The 13,263-nt window shown below is 41.7% G+C and overlaps 1 protein-coding gene across 3 annotated transcripts in view; it reads right to left on the bottom strand.

Moving 5' to 3' along the window:
• Nucleotides 1–2,995: 2,995 nt before the first annotated feature.
• pla2g4ab (phospholipase A2, group IVAb (cytosolic, calcium-dependent)) overlaps nt 2,996–13,263 on the bottom strand; it is a 28,729-nt gene continuing 18,461 nt past the window's right edge. For all 3 annotated transcript variants that reach the window (XM_084066838.1, XM_084066839.1, XM_084066837.1), the window contains 6 exons: nt 11,106–11,227; nt 10,801–10,915; nt 10,208–10,392; nt 9,146–9,335; nt 5,833–5,990; nt 2,996–4,004 (listed from right to left, as the gene is read on the bottom strand). In XM_084066838.1, the coding sequence (XP_083922964.1) occupies nt 3,867–4,004; nt 5,833–5,990; nt 9,146–9,335; nt 10,208–10,392; nt 10,801–10,915; nt 11,106–11,227 (908 nt within the window). In that variant the 3' untranslated portion in view covers nt 2,996–3,866. The remainder of the gene's footprint in view (nt 4,005–5,832; nt 5,991–9,145; nt 9,336–10,207; nt 10,393–10,800; nt 10,916–11,105; nt 11,228–13,263) is intronic.

Consider the following 13,263-nt stretch of genomic DNA (forward strand, 5'->3'; position numbering starts at 1 on the left):
ACAGGATCAGGAGCTTCTGTATCAGAGGTGCATGTGCACATCATGCTCATCAATCCCTCCAAAAAATACACACACGCACCACACACACCACACCACACCACACTCGCACGCACACGCACACACACACACACACACACACACACACACACACACACACACACACACACACACACACACACACACACACACACACACACACACACACACACACACAAACACACGCATGCATTGGTCATGAGTGTCCTCATTGCGGGATTTGTGGTTTGCCACAGCCCGTCCGTGCTATGTGTATGACTCAACACATCAAAAGACATACAGGCACATACAGGGCAATCACGTGAATGTGCACTTTAACAAGCTTCAGTATGGAAAACATTTGACCTCCTATACAGTCAACCGAGACAGGCAGGCATTTCCGAGGCGGTACAACATTGAATGTCTGCTGGGGTTTCACTGGAGAACAAACACAGCGAGACATTTCCGAGCCAGGGAAAAGAGCCTCCGAGACTTGCACCGCAGCAAAGTATCCTAAGTACATAATTAGTACTCTCATATGATGGAATATTGCTCTTGCATGATTCTTTAATTGGGGAATGTAATGATTTACCAGGTGATGAGTTGGAGCAAGTCTGCAAGAGTCCGTGGGTGGCTGCTGCCCTTGTCGAGGTGAAAGAAGCAGTTAACAGACTTGTGCTGTTTTGTAAAACTCCTCCGGAACCATAAATCTGAATATTTCATGGCCTGGCACCAAGCATAACAAAAAGTGGTCCAATGCATCAAATGCACTTACAGTAGAATCAGTTGAACAATACGAATGGGGGGAAACCCCAAAGGGGAAACACAAGGGATGTACAAACAGAAGGGAGTGAGCAAGTGAGCAGAGAGACAAACCCACAGGTCTCATGGGCTATTTTATCGCCTGTCCATAGGGGTTTTCAATGAGCAAATAACCCACTGCTGTGCTGGCATGATCTAGAAATAGAACGAATGTACAGGTAGATTTATACAAGCTAGAAGACGGTAGCAAAACGGCAGAAAGACCCTGCCATAGAGCATAATTAAAATAATCAATGTAGTGCAAATGTCTTTTATTCTAAGAGAGATTTTAGAGTTGAGGTTCTTTCACAAATATATGTTTTACAAATTGCATAAAATGGTTAATAGTAGGGCATAACATTTCATGTTCAAAGTGAATCTAAGACTTTTCAGGGGACTTCAGAGATCTTTTCCAGATAACTTTGAAGATATTATTTGGCAGTGCTTAGAGACAGCTTTTCTCAGGGAAGAATAAACCTTATGAAAGTAGTATGGCCCCATTTAGGTCATACAGACAAAAGGACTAGCATAGGAATCTTCTTTCATATCTCTTGAGGATCCTGTAATGAAAGCTACATTTTAATACTGTACACTAGAGTATGTATGTATATGTGGCTGTTGAAGAAGCATTATGTAGCCTACATTTTAATAATTAATCACATTTGTTTATAGGGCACCTGTCTGGTGCTTCACAGCTACCAGAACAATGGCAAAAGAACATCACACAGATAATCAACAGAAAATATAACAAACGTAAAAGCAATAGGAGGGGGGTGGGGGTACTGTAAAAGTAAGTTTAGGTGTGTTTTAAGAACTGATTTGAAAGGAGACACTGATCTGGCTAGCTATCCTCAGGCAGCTTGTTCCAAAGCCTTGGGGCCTTAATGTCAAAGGTGCGGTTGCCTTTAGTCTTCAGTCTAGACTTTAGAACTACCAGAAGGGCCCTGTCAGAGGAGCTAAGGTTGCATTCCTGCTCACATCAATTCAGAAATGTAATCAGGGGCCAGCTCCCAGGTGAGCCGGTCAGTAAAATCTTAAAATCAATTCTAAAATGCACAGCTAACAAAACAATGTAAGAATGCTAAAACTATTACAAATGTTCCGTTTGAGTTCCTTTCAAACATGATATTTCTGGGAGGGGTATCAAATAAAGACAACAACAACAACTGTAAATAGTTTTCCCCCCGTTTTTTTATTCAATGATGTGTAACAATATGCATGACATTACATGTTTATGTGCACAACTTGGTCCCCTTGATTTGATTTCCTGAAAAACCCTACTTCCATATTATGTAAACAATGTTAAAGGACACACAAAAAAGGTAGCACGTTAACACAAATAATAGAAAACATATTTTTGCTACTGTAACAGTGCTTGACAAATCTGTATTATATAGTCATAGTCATTAAACCTAAATAGGTGCATAATGATAAGTAAATTTGACATATTGCATCATTTCACTATGCTCTGATATTAATTAGTTTCAACATAGAGATGTCTTCATCAGACCAGCATTGCTTGTCGTCTTTTGTTGCACTCAGCTTTGAATATCAATTCAAGTCAGTCGTAAAATACAAGAGAATATTCTGTTAGACATGAATGACAAAAAGGTTTTAAATGCAACAAAATTAGCTTGTATTGCTGCAGTACAATGCACTAAGAAGTCCCACAAGTCTCACAATTTGGCAAAGTTTTGACCGCTGTAGTAGAACTGCAAAAAAAACCTGTCTTCTGAGTTTATGTGATCCTATTGGGTTGGTGTTAGGGTTTCTGTGTAAAATTCCACTGCTCTCTGCACGGCCCCCTGCAGGTATACGTAAGTGTAGTGTGTCAGATTCCAGGCCTCCAACGCTGCAGGTATAGGTGTAGTGTGTAAAATTCCACTAAGCGCCGCCGAGAGGCAACGTAAAGCTACGGGCGGATGTCGTGATCACGCCATGCTCTCCCCACCCCGCCTCAAACTTAGCCTCTCTCTCACCTCACCTCAAATTCTGTCAGCCCATGAGAGAGAGAGAGAGAGAGAGAGAGAGAGAGAGAGAGAGAGAGAGAGAGAGAGAGAGAGAGAGAGAGAGAGAGAGAGAGAGAGAGAGAGAGAGAGAGAGGTAGAGAGGGGGGGAGGGATGAGATGAAGTGGACAGTCGTGCCTGTAATAATCTCATCTCAAATTCTGTCAGCCCATGAGAGAGAGAGAGAGAGAGAGAGAGAGAGAGAGAGAGAGAGAGAGAGAGAGAGAGAGAGAGAGAGAGAGAGTAAGAGAGAGAGGATAAAAAGATGAGATGAAGGGGACAGTCGTGCCTGTGATAATCATGTAATTCCCGTCACCCTTCCACCCCCTCCCTCTGAGACGTCCTACAGCCGTGGGTTTGGGGAAGGAGGAAATTACTTGATAAAAACAATGTGTGCCAGTAAGGAATAGAGAGGCCTGAAATAACATGGTCAGGAAAATAACCACACCTTTACCCCGATTCAGAGGGATGAACCTCAGTACGTCATTAAGAGCAAAAGGGCAAAAGACTAGGGCCTTGTTTTGTTTTTCAAAAATGGTGGCTTTAATGTGAGACAGTCCCTGCAGGTTAGTGAGGAGTGCTCTCTCTCTCTCCCATGAGGTGGGTAAACATCATTGAGATGTTTCAGGCATCCAGAGGGGGTGCATCTGGCATGTTTAAGAGTTTCCATTAAAACAAACCCAATCAATCGTTACAAGGTGCTGTTCCATGTTCTCAGTTGCATATTTGGACGAGCCAAACATGAGGGGCTTAAGGGGGTGCTGAAGGGAGCAGAGGAACATGATATCTGTGTTGAACACAGATGCTGAATATTTAAATAAGTAGGTCGTAGAGGCTTATATGGAAAGTTCCAAACAATGAGGAGGCGAGACTCCTTATGGCTTCTACCGGTAAACTCGAAGAGTCTTTTACATGAAACCCTTACGCTTTAGAACCACAGGTTTTTATCAGACCCACAGTGTTTCACATTACATAGATAGAAAAACCTCAACAATTGTCTCCAGATACGAGAATTCCACTTATTCTACTGAGTCTTCAGGTTTTCACTTCCGGGGTTTCGTCCGGGTCTCTCTCTTGCCAAACTTCTTCTTCTGGATATCGTTGAGGGAGAGGGACAACGAGCAGCGTGAGGGATTCTCCTTCCGGTACGCAATGCTCTCCTTGATGGCCTCTTTGATTATCTGGGGGAACAAATGTTATACTATGAATCCATTCAGGAAAATACTCCCTGAAATTCAACCTTTATTTAAAAAACACTGGTAAAATAAAACAACATCATTAACAAAATATTTCAAGAGCGCAGGTGTTAATGTGATTTGCTTTCATGATATGCGTTACTTTCATGGCTTGATAGGTGGGCCCAGTTTTTCCAGTTAATATCTTGTTTTGCAATAAACCTCTTCATGCAGAGGGTGTCTGGACAACTTCAACCTACGCAGTTAGCCCACATCTAATTAGTCCATTGAACACCTTGTAATCTTGATTGAAACGTGGTTGGTGCATAGATATAGAAATCAGCATACGCACATTCATTTGAAGTCTTTAGTTATGGGAGAGACCCCATTAGTGCTGGATAATTTAGCCAACTTTGATGTTGCTGGGCAGATTTTACATACGTTAGATCCTGTTCATTGAGGCGACATTTAGCGGTAATGTTGTTTTACATACATTAGCACTGGCTAACTGAGCTCGCCTCCATCAATATCTCTAAAGGCTTTGAGTGACGGTTGCATATCTACACTACTACTATTTTATTGACACAGTCTGAATGGAGTGACCTTGCAATAAAATCAAACAAATTGCATCACATCAGCACTCAGCAAGTACTCAACAAGAGGACATGAATCAGACAAGGCAAGTGAAAGTCAATTCCTACAGTTATGTGTAACACAGCTTCTGTGTAGTCAAAACTAGTGTAATCCAGATATAGTCTGGCCAAATATTATTGTTTAATATATTTAAAATTGGACTGCAGTCTCTAGGATACAAGTAAATTACACAAAAACATTTAAGATAAATGAATGAATCAATTAATTAATTAATGATCAACAAACAAGCAGTAGAGTGTGTGGGGTAATTATTGTGGGTTACATTTGTGTGTGCTTGTTTGTTCATGACCATTGTCATTTTGGTGAGTATCACAGCACTAGTCTGAACAAGACAAATTCCTTGTACATGTAATGCACTTGATGAACAAAGGTGAATGTACCTGTATAAACAATAGCTTTCACTGAATGGCATAACTCCCAAGTAGGCAGTTGTGTTAATGCCATTTGACAATTTGGCAAAACTTACTGTCCCGGATTTAAAACTTGCTATGTGTGTCGCCAATGGGAAGTACAGTGCCGAGTGGGAATTCAGTCAGACCGGCTGTTGTCCAGAGCCGAAAAACCACAAATGTCTGTATCTGTTTGTCTGAGGATACACCGAAACTCTGTGTATGTGGGAGGGGTCTAGGCATTAGCTTCCATGATTGGCCAACCCAACCCATTGAGAGCAACCTCTCTGTTACATGAAACAGGTGCAGTCACTATGTCGTGTGTCCTCAAGAAGCACCCTAAATGACTCTATTGAGACCAATCGCACCAGTTCCAGAGAGTCCTGAAGTTTGTTCCATTTGTGTGGATCATAATAAATGAAAGCAGTCTTTCCTTGTTCACTGCTCTTACGTGGACTGGTATATCTAATGTGTGTTTGTGAACATGTTGAATGTCCAGTAACCTTTGGTTGTAAAAGCGCAGATAGGTACAAAGGAAGCTTACCACACAAGGCCTTATAAATAAATAAAATACAATGTTGCTCTCTAGAGTCTATGCACTGTGAGACATGGCCAACCCACTTTATCAGATAAAATACAGTGATGGGTGTGATAATCATCACCAGTAATAAAACGTAGGGCACTGTGGTAGACTGGTTCAAGAGGCTTCAGTGTGGAGATTGAAGCATGCATGTACAGCACATCACCATAGTCAAAAACAGACATTGTTAAACCAAGAAGATAAAACTGACCTCTAAGTTGTTGAGTGTGTTAAATTCCATGAGGTCGTGGAGCTGAATATAGGCCTTGTTGTTGTACTGGAAGTTAAAGGTAGAGTATGGCGTCTCAGGGTCGTCGAAGATGTCAAAGTCTGCAGCCTCTTTCTCTTCCTCGGTCTCTCTTGGGACTCCTGCAAGAAATGGAGGCCAGATAAAAGATGAAGAAATGGTGGTCAATTAAAACATGAGGAAATGGAGGTCAGTTAAGGCATGAGGAAATCGAGGTCAGTTAAGACATGAAGAAATGGCGGTCAGTTAAAACATGAGAAAATGGAGGTCAGTTAAAACATGAGAAAATGGAGGTCAGTTAAAACATGCCCACCCAGGAGGGTATCTACTCCATGCAATCAAGTGTTAATTGATCTCAGAGAGTGTACAAATTACGGAAACAAATTTTGGTTACATTTTGTACACTCTTATAAATGGATGAATTAACAATGTAGTGTACCGTATGTGCAAGGCAGCGAGTAATAATAAGTTTGCATTTCTTGTTAGGGAAAAACCTTGCAGGGACATTAACTTTGAATTAAACATCAACTTAGCACCTAGCACATGCAAAGTTATCAATATATCTGCATTGAACTGGTTTGAGTCCTATCTGTCTGACAGATTTCAATTTGTAAACGTTAACGATACACCTTCACTACGCGAAAAGGTTAAATACGGAGTCCCACAAGGCTCTGTACTTGGACCAATACTATTTACTCTATATATGCTTCCTTTAGGTGAGATAATTAGGAAACACTCTATAAATTTCCATTGCTATGCAGATGATACACAATTATATCTATCAATGAAGCCAGATGAAACAGATCAACTGGCTAAACTTCAAGCATGTCTTATAGACCCGTAATTACCTACTCCTCAACTCGGACAAAACTGAAGTTATTGTACTTGGCCCTAAGCACCTCAGAGATAAATTAGCCGATGAGAATTTTACCCTAGATGGTATTACCTTGACCTCCAGGGCCACTGTAAAGAATCTGGGAGTCACGTTTGACCAAGACATGTCCTTTCAGTCCCACATAAAACAAATTTCAAGAAATGCCTTTTTTCACCTGCGTAATATTGCAAAAGTTAGGCACATTCTGTCCCAAAACGATGCAGAAAAACTTGTCCACGCATTTGTTACTTCTAGGCTGGACTATTGCAACGCTTTACTATCAGGCTGCCCAAGTAAGTCCCTAAATAGCCTGCAGCTTGTCCAGAATGCCGCTGCGCGCATACTGACAGGAACCAGAAGAAGAGATCATATCACTCCTTCATTGGCCTCTTTGCACTGGCTCCCGGTTAAATACAGAATCGAGTTTAAAGTTCTTCTCCTCACATACAAGGCTCTCAATGGACAGGCACCAGTATATCTCAAAGAACTCATCGAGCCCTATAAACCAACCAGAACACCACTGCGCCCACAGTATGAAAAAATGCTTACGGCTCCAGGAAACCCCAAAAAAATTAGAACAGGAGGCAGAGCATTTAAGTTTCAGGCACCTCAGCTGTGGAGCCTTCTCCCAGTCTCAGTCCGCGAAGCAGACACACTCTGTATATTTAAGACTAGACTAAAAACCTTTCTCTATGATAAAGCCTATAGCCGAAGTGTATAGACTCAGTCACCCTATAGTTATCCTCTCTCCCCTCCCCTGCCCCCCCCCCCCCCCCCCCCCCCCTTCTCCTCTCGTCCTCTCTCTTCTCGTTCTCGCTTTGGTTGTGTGGGTTTGTGTCCCAATGGTACAATCGTAATTAACCCTGTACGGATTCACGCTCTAGTAAGGCCTGCCACTAATTCTACAACCGGGGACCCGCTCCCCGGAGTTTCTTTTATTTCCCACGTCGCAGGTCCATGGACTGTCACTACGGACCCCCAGCTGCGGCTCAAGACTGTGACTGCGGACCGGGCCTCTCCATGGAGCACGACTGTGGATTTCTACTACACTGCACTATACCACTATACTATATATACTGTATATTATCTTAACATTCTTATATTATACCATTATATACTACATACACATCATTGCTGTACTATATTATACTATCATTATATATACCAAGGCCCTCATTGGAAACATTGGAAACAAGTCCGCAAGGATTTTTATGAACGGACCTGTTAGACAAAGTATTTTAAATGTAAATGTGTTGTTTTACATTCTTTTGCCTAATAAAATATTCAATCAATCAATCAATCATATATATCTTACACTATTATATGTGCTACTATTGTTACTGTTACTACCTGCACTGTATCTCTCTCTCTCTCTCTCTCTGTCTCTCTCTCTCTCTCTCTCTCTCTCTCTCTCTCTTTCTCTCTCTCTCTCTCTCTGTCTCTGTCTCTGTCTCTCTCTCGCCTCTTTCCCCCGACACGGTCGAGGCAGAAGGCCGCCGCCCTAGAGCCTAGGGTCTGCCTGACGTTTCTTCCAGTTAAGAGGGAGTTTTTCGTTGCCACTGTCGCAAAAAATTGCTTGTTCAGGGTGGGATTGTCGGGTGTCTTCTCTACATGTAAAGTGTCTTGAGACAACTTGTTGTGATTTGACACTTTAATAAAATTGAATTGAATTGAATTGAATATCTCAATGTATGGTGTGTAATGAAAGCATGAAAGCATGAAACTTTTACATAGCCACTTTTGTTCACTGTACATGTCAACATCATGCCTTTTTTCCCCCAATTTGGCAAACTTCCTGCAGTGTAAAATGTTTGCAGTGCAAAAAAAACAGCCTTGTGTAACATACATAAACAGACAGAGGAAGTATGTAGGTGGATGACCTGTATGTGAAGAGGTATTATATCCTGTACCCTCCTTAAAGTGGATAGGGACCTTCATGGATGTGGTGTTAGTGTGTAACTTTGTACGGCTGAAGATATGTGGTCTGTTTACACTCAGATCTCTCCCACTGATGTGTGAGAGAGAGGCCCCCCCAGGCACCAGGCCTGCACTCAAGGACCCCCCCCCCCCTACACACACACACACACACACACACACACACACACACACACACACACACACACACACACACACACACACACACACACACACACACACACAAACCTACGGATTGTGGCTTTAAGGGTAAGATTTACTGGGGTCACGCAGACAAGGGGCCCAACTTTCTCCTACAGTATGTGTAAAACAACGGAAATGACCAAATATGGTGGAATTCCAGTGTTTTACTTGGAGGAAGAGATGCCTCATATGCTGTGATGGTAAACGTGCCTCATTATAATCCTACAAAAGAGCCCCAAAAATATTTTCCGCGACATGAAAACCTCCACATGCGTATGTACTTACCGGGGGCTTTGAACTTCCTAAAGTTGATGTTGACCAGCACAAAGTGGATGACGGTGGGGCAATTCTTTTCCCCCCTTTTTGGTTTGAAGACGTAGCATTCTTTCAGGCCCTCTCGGTCAAAAACTTTGGGGTCGATCTTGGGAAAGGGCAGTTTGTTCATCCGAGCCCACTTCTCTGCAAGCAGAAGTTCCTAGGGTGCAAATTCAAGAAACTGAAAAATGTTTCCTCTACAAATGTGTTGTTTTAACCACTTCCTAATTCACTTCCTTATTCTTCAATCCCTTTATCAAGGGTCTGTCAATATAATGATATTATACACAGTGAAATCCTCAGTGTTAATTAAGTCAAGAGAGAGTACAAATGTAAACAAATGGCGCATGTGGTTACATTTGTACAATATCTCAGTTAAATGAAAAGAGCGCTCCAGCCATTTTCAACCTTATCTCACTAACGCTCAGATCAGAAACCTTCCTCAAATGATATCATTGATGGGGAGTAAATGCTAAAGCTAAACTTTCCAGGAAGAAAAAGGCTGTAGTTTACTATAAGCCTTTTTCTTCCTGGACCACACAAAGTTCTTGTGAAATCTTGTTTGAAAGGACCACTGATGATGTGATTCGTAGGCAGGTTTCTGAACTGTCCACAGCGCACCTTTGAGAGTGGTTATACAGAAATGTTACCATCTTATAACGAGCATAGTGAGGACACATTTTAAGATAAGACCCTTATTGATCAAGCTGGGGAAATTCAGTCGCCTAAAATGAATCTATCATTACCCCTGTTCCTAAACCTTCTCACAATCTTCATGTGATGGAGCTAGCTTTCCTGACCAGCTTGTTCAGGTTGCTCGTATCCCCGGCATTAATGTAACCCCCCCCAGCATACAATCGCAAAGAAGAGAGAGCTAGCCATTACAGACTGATAGAACATCTGTAGCATCCTGTTACACACACCGAAGGACCTCAGCCTCCTCAGTGTTCCTTTAACACTGCAGATTTCATTGTGTTATTAGTTAACTACACCAGGTATGGAGTAACAGTGATCAGCCTTCAGGTCAAATACCTTAAAGGGTGGGCTGGAGTCGCTGGGTCTTGCAGAGAAGTCAAAGGAGATGATTAGTTCAACACCGCGCTGCGGCCTCAGGATGAGGGGGTAGGGAAGGTTATAGGTTAGACCACTGTCCACCACATGGATCTTCTTACTCTTCACATCCAAAGGCTCGTAGATTTCAGAAAACTCATCTGGGTCTGAATGAGAACAGAACATATTCCACACAACATTGGGAGGGATTTTGGTTTATCGAGAATTACGTTTTGGGAGGAAGGTGTTTAAGATTCAGGGTTTAGGACTTTCACTGTGAAGTTATCTATTATTTATTTGTTTTGTTTTGTTTAATTTAATTAAAAAGACACAACAATTTGCAAGTAAGGAAAATCAGTAAAAAAAAAAACTCCAAGGGCTTGAGAAGTAGCATTCTCCTGGAAGCATATTACAGAACTAAAATTGCATTAAAATTATGTAGAGTACACTATTTACACCTATCTGTTACAAAAGACCAAAGATAATCATAATCGGAGGACACACACATACAGAGGAATAACTAATAATAAAGAAATAATAATAAAGGAATAAATAGCTTTTTCCACCACCCCTACCTGTAACAGCATCCACCTCATCCTCTGGAGGACCGTACTCGTTGAGGATGTTGGCGCTGAACGGGGAGAAGGGCATCTCTGTGTTCAGGTTCAGACCCAGCATGAAATTGTGTACCTGTGGGAAGGGTTTGGGTGTGGAGATTGTATTCCAAAATGAAATCTTGCTTTTAACAAGTAAGCGACAAGCATGACACTCTTCTATCTCCTTTTCATGGACTATTTATACTTTGCACTCATACTCTTGTTTTGTCAAAGCCCAACCTACTACTATATTACATCAAAAAAGAAAGGGAAAAAAGGCATACCTTCCCTGCCCGACCCTCTCGTGTGTTGAACAAAGAAGAGTCGCTCAAAAAGCAAGAGATCATTCTCTGGACCCAGCTGGCCTGATGGTTCTCATCTTCTGTTTCCTGGTTTTCTGTGCCTCCTGGGGAGCAAGATAACAGGGTGTGTAATTACCATATATAGGTCAGTAGGTCCACTGACTTTTCGTACTTAAATGATACTTCTGGTATGTAATATATAAGGCCTTTAGACAGGCATTTACAATTCAGTCATGTCTGGACTTGTATTTTTATACTTTCACACAACAGAGGTATAATTTCCCTATTCTCCTTTACTCCAGTCAGTTTTCACCAACCAATAATCAAAGTGGAATGTGTTTGAAATCCTGACTGACTATCTGGATGTCCCCTATTAGGTAAGAAGGTACAAAGAAAACCACCCAGAAGTCCGGAACTAACTTTCTCAATGACAAAGTAAATAATTATGAAGAGTTATTGAGGAATAAAACCATGATGTCTTATTTGTTTTGCAGTAATAAAATAGAATCTAATTATATTCGATGTGGCAGCTCAACCAGCTAATGCACCGACCACATACTGTAGCTGCCACGTCCAGGGTTCGATTCCCAGGGCCTAGGACTTGTGGCATTTTCTCCTAACTTCACAGTCATCATGGCTATGGCCTACCATGACATCAGAGTCATTACCTGGCCTGGTAGTGCCCACAGCAGTTGCATACTTAAGCCGTGACACAGCATTTAACATGATACAGTAGAATAGATAAAAATGAAAAAAGGAGACACTTAAGTGTCAGGGTGTAGCCTTTCCCTCAAACCCTAGAGCAAGGGTCTTCAACGTTTTCCAGACCATGGACCCCTTAGCTGAGAGACAGATGAAGCAAGGACCCCCACTACATATTCCATACAATTGTGTTTTATACACATAAATTATTATACACATTATCCTTTTTAATGTGTATTTTCAGACATTTAACCTCTTGAACCCTCAATACTTAATCAATTTCACCTTTGAGCTTGGTCTGCGTATTCCCCCCTCTACACCAAACCTCTTCACCAAAAATAGCAGATCTACAAGCTCACAACGAGTCACACTGTGACACGTTAGATCTGCTTTTATCGGTGAATGTTCCCCTCAGAATAGGGATGTTAGGGTTCAAGTGGTTTCCGTAAGAAAGGAAATAAATCCTATTACACAAAGATTTGGCGGAGCCCTGTCGTAACTCTGAGGACCCCTAGGGGTCCCGGACCCCCTGTTGAAGACTCCTGCCCTAGAGAGTGTCAGGGTGTATACTTTCCTTCAAACCCTACAGAATGTCAGGGTGTAGACTTCCCCTCACACCCTCCAGAGTGTCAAAGTTATGAATGTGGCTGTGATTCACACACATTTCAGTTCTCGTCACTGTTGCAACTTTCTTGTAGCCTATGACTGTAAGTTAAACGTAATGCTTGCTAGGCAATCATCTTCATAAGATACAAAATAAAATACAAAATTCATAAAGTAAAACCTTTTGGGGTGGACCTACGGGAAGGCCTGGGTGGGCATGCCCCGCTAACAATACGCTCCTGGTCTATTTTTCCTACATGCCACTCACGGAAAGCTGCCTCATATAGACAGTGAAAAAAAATCATATTGAAATCATCCAGCTTAGGTTGAAAAAAACATAATGTGGATCAAAAGATCGCATGGCTCCCATGGACCGGTGACATCACTCAGTCCAATCCGAGTGTCATTGTTTCCATTATTAGATGTAATTAAAAAAATCACACCCTGTGTGAAGGTAGCGGCGCCTTTGAATACATTATGTCATCGATATGTGTTTATAATGTGTTTATAGCCATGTGTCATGTGAAGCTTGACCAATCACTTTGTTGACGGGTCTGACCAATCAGAGCGTCGACGACAGATAAAGTTAAATTGAGGATCTAACTTTAAATAACTTACCTAGAAGGAGACTTTAGCCAAATAAAAATATATACAAAAAAAAACATGAGGAAATAAAAAATAAACCTTGACATCATAGTGATGTCATGAATAGTCCCCTTGCCTGACAAATCACAACCTTGACGGGCCTGACCAATCAGAACCTTGACGGGCCTGACCAATCAGAACCTTAACGGACTCTTGGATTCTCGATCGTCTCTATCAAACCATTCTGTCA

The sequence above is a fragment of the Gymnoscopelus microlampas genome (genome assembly GCF_963454915.1).
Source record: "Gymnoscopelus microlampas genome assembly, chromosome: 9".
Taxonomy (NCBI): Eukaryota; Metazoa; Chordata; class Actinopteri; order Myctophiformes; family Myctophidae; genus Gymnoscopelus; species Gymnoscopelus microlampas.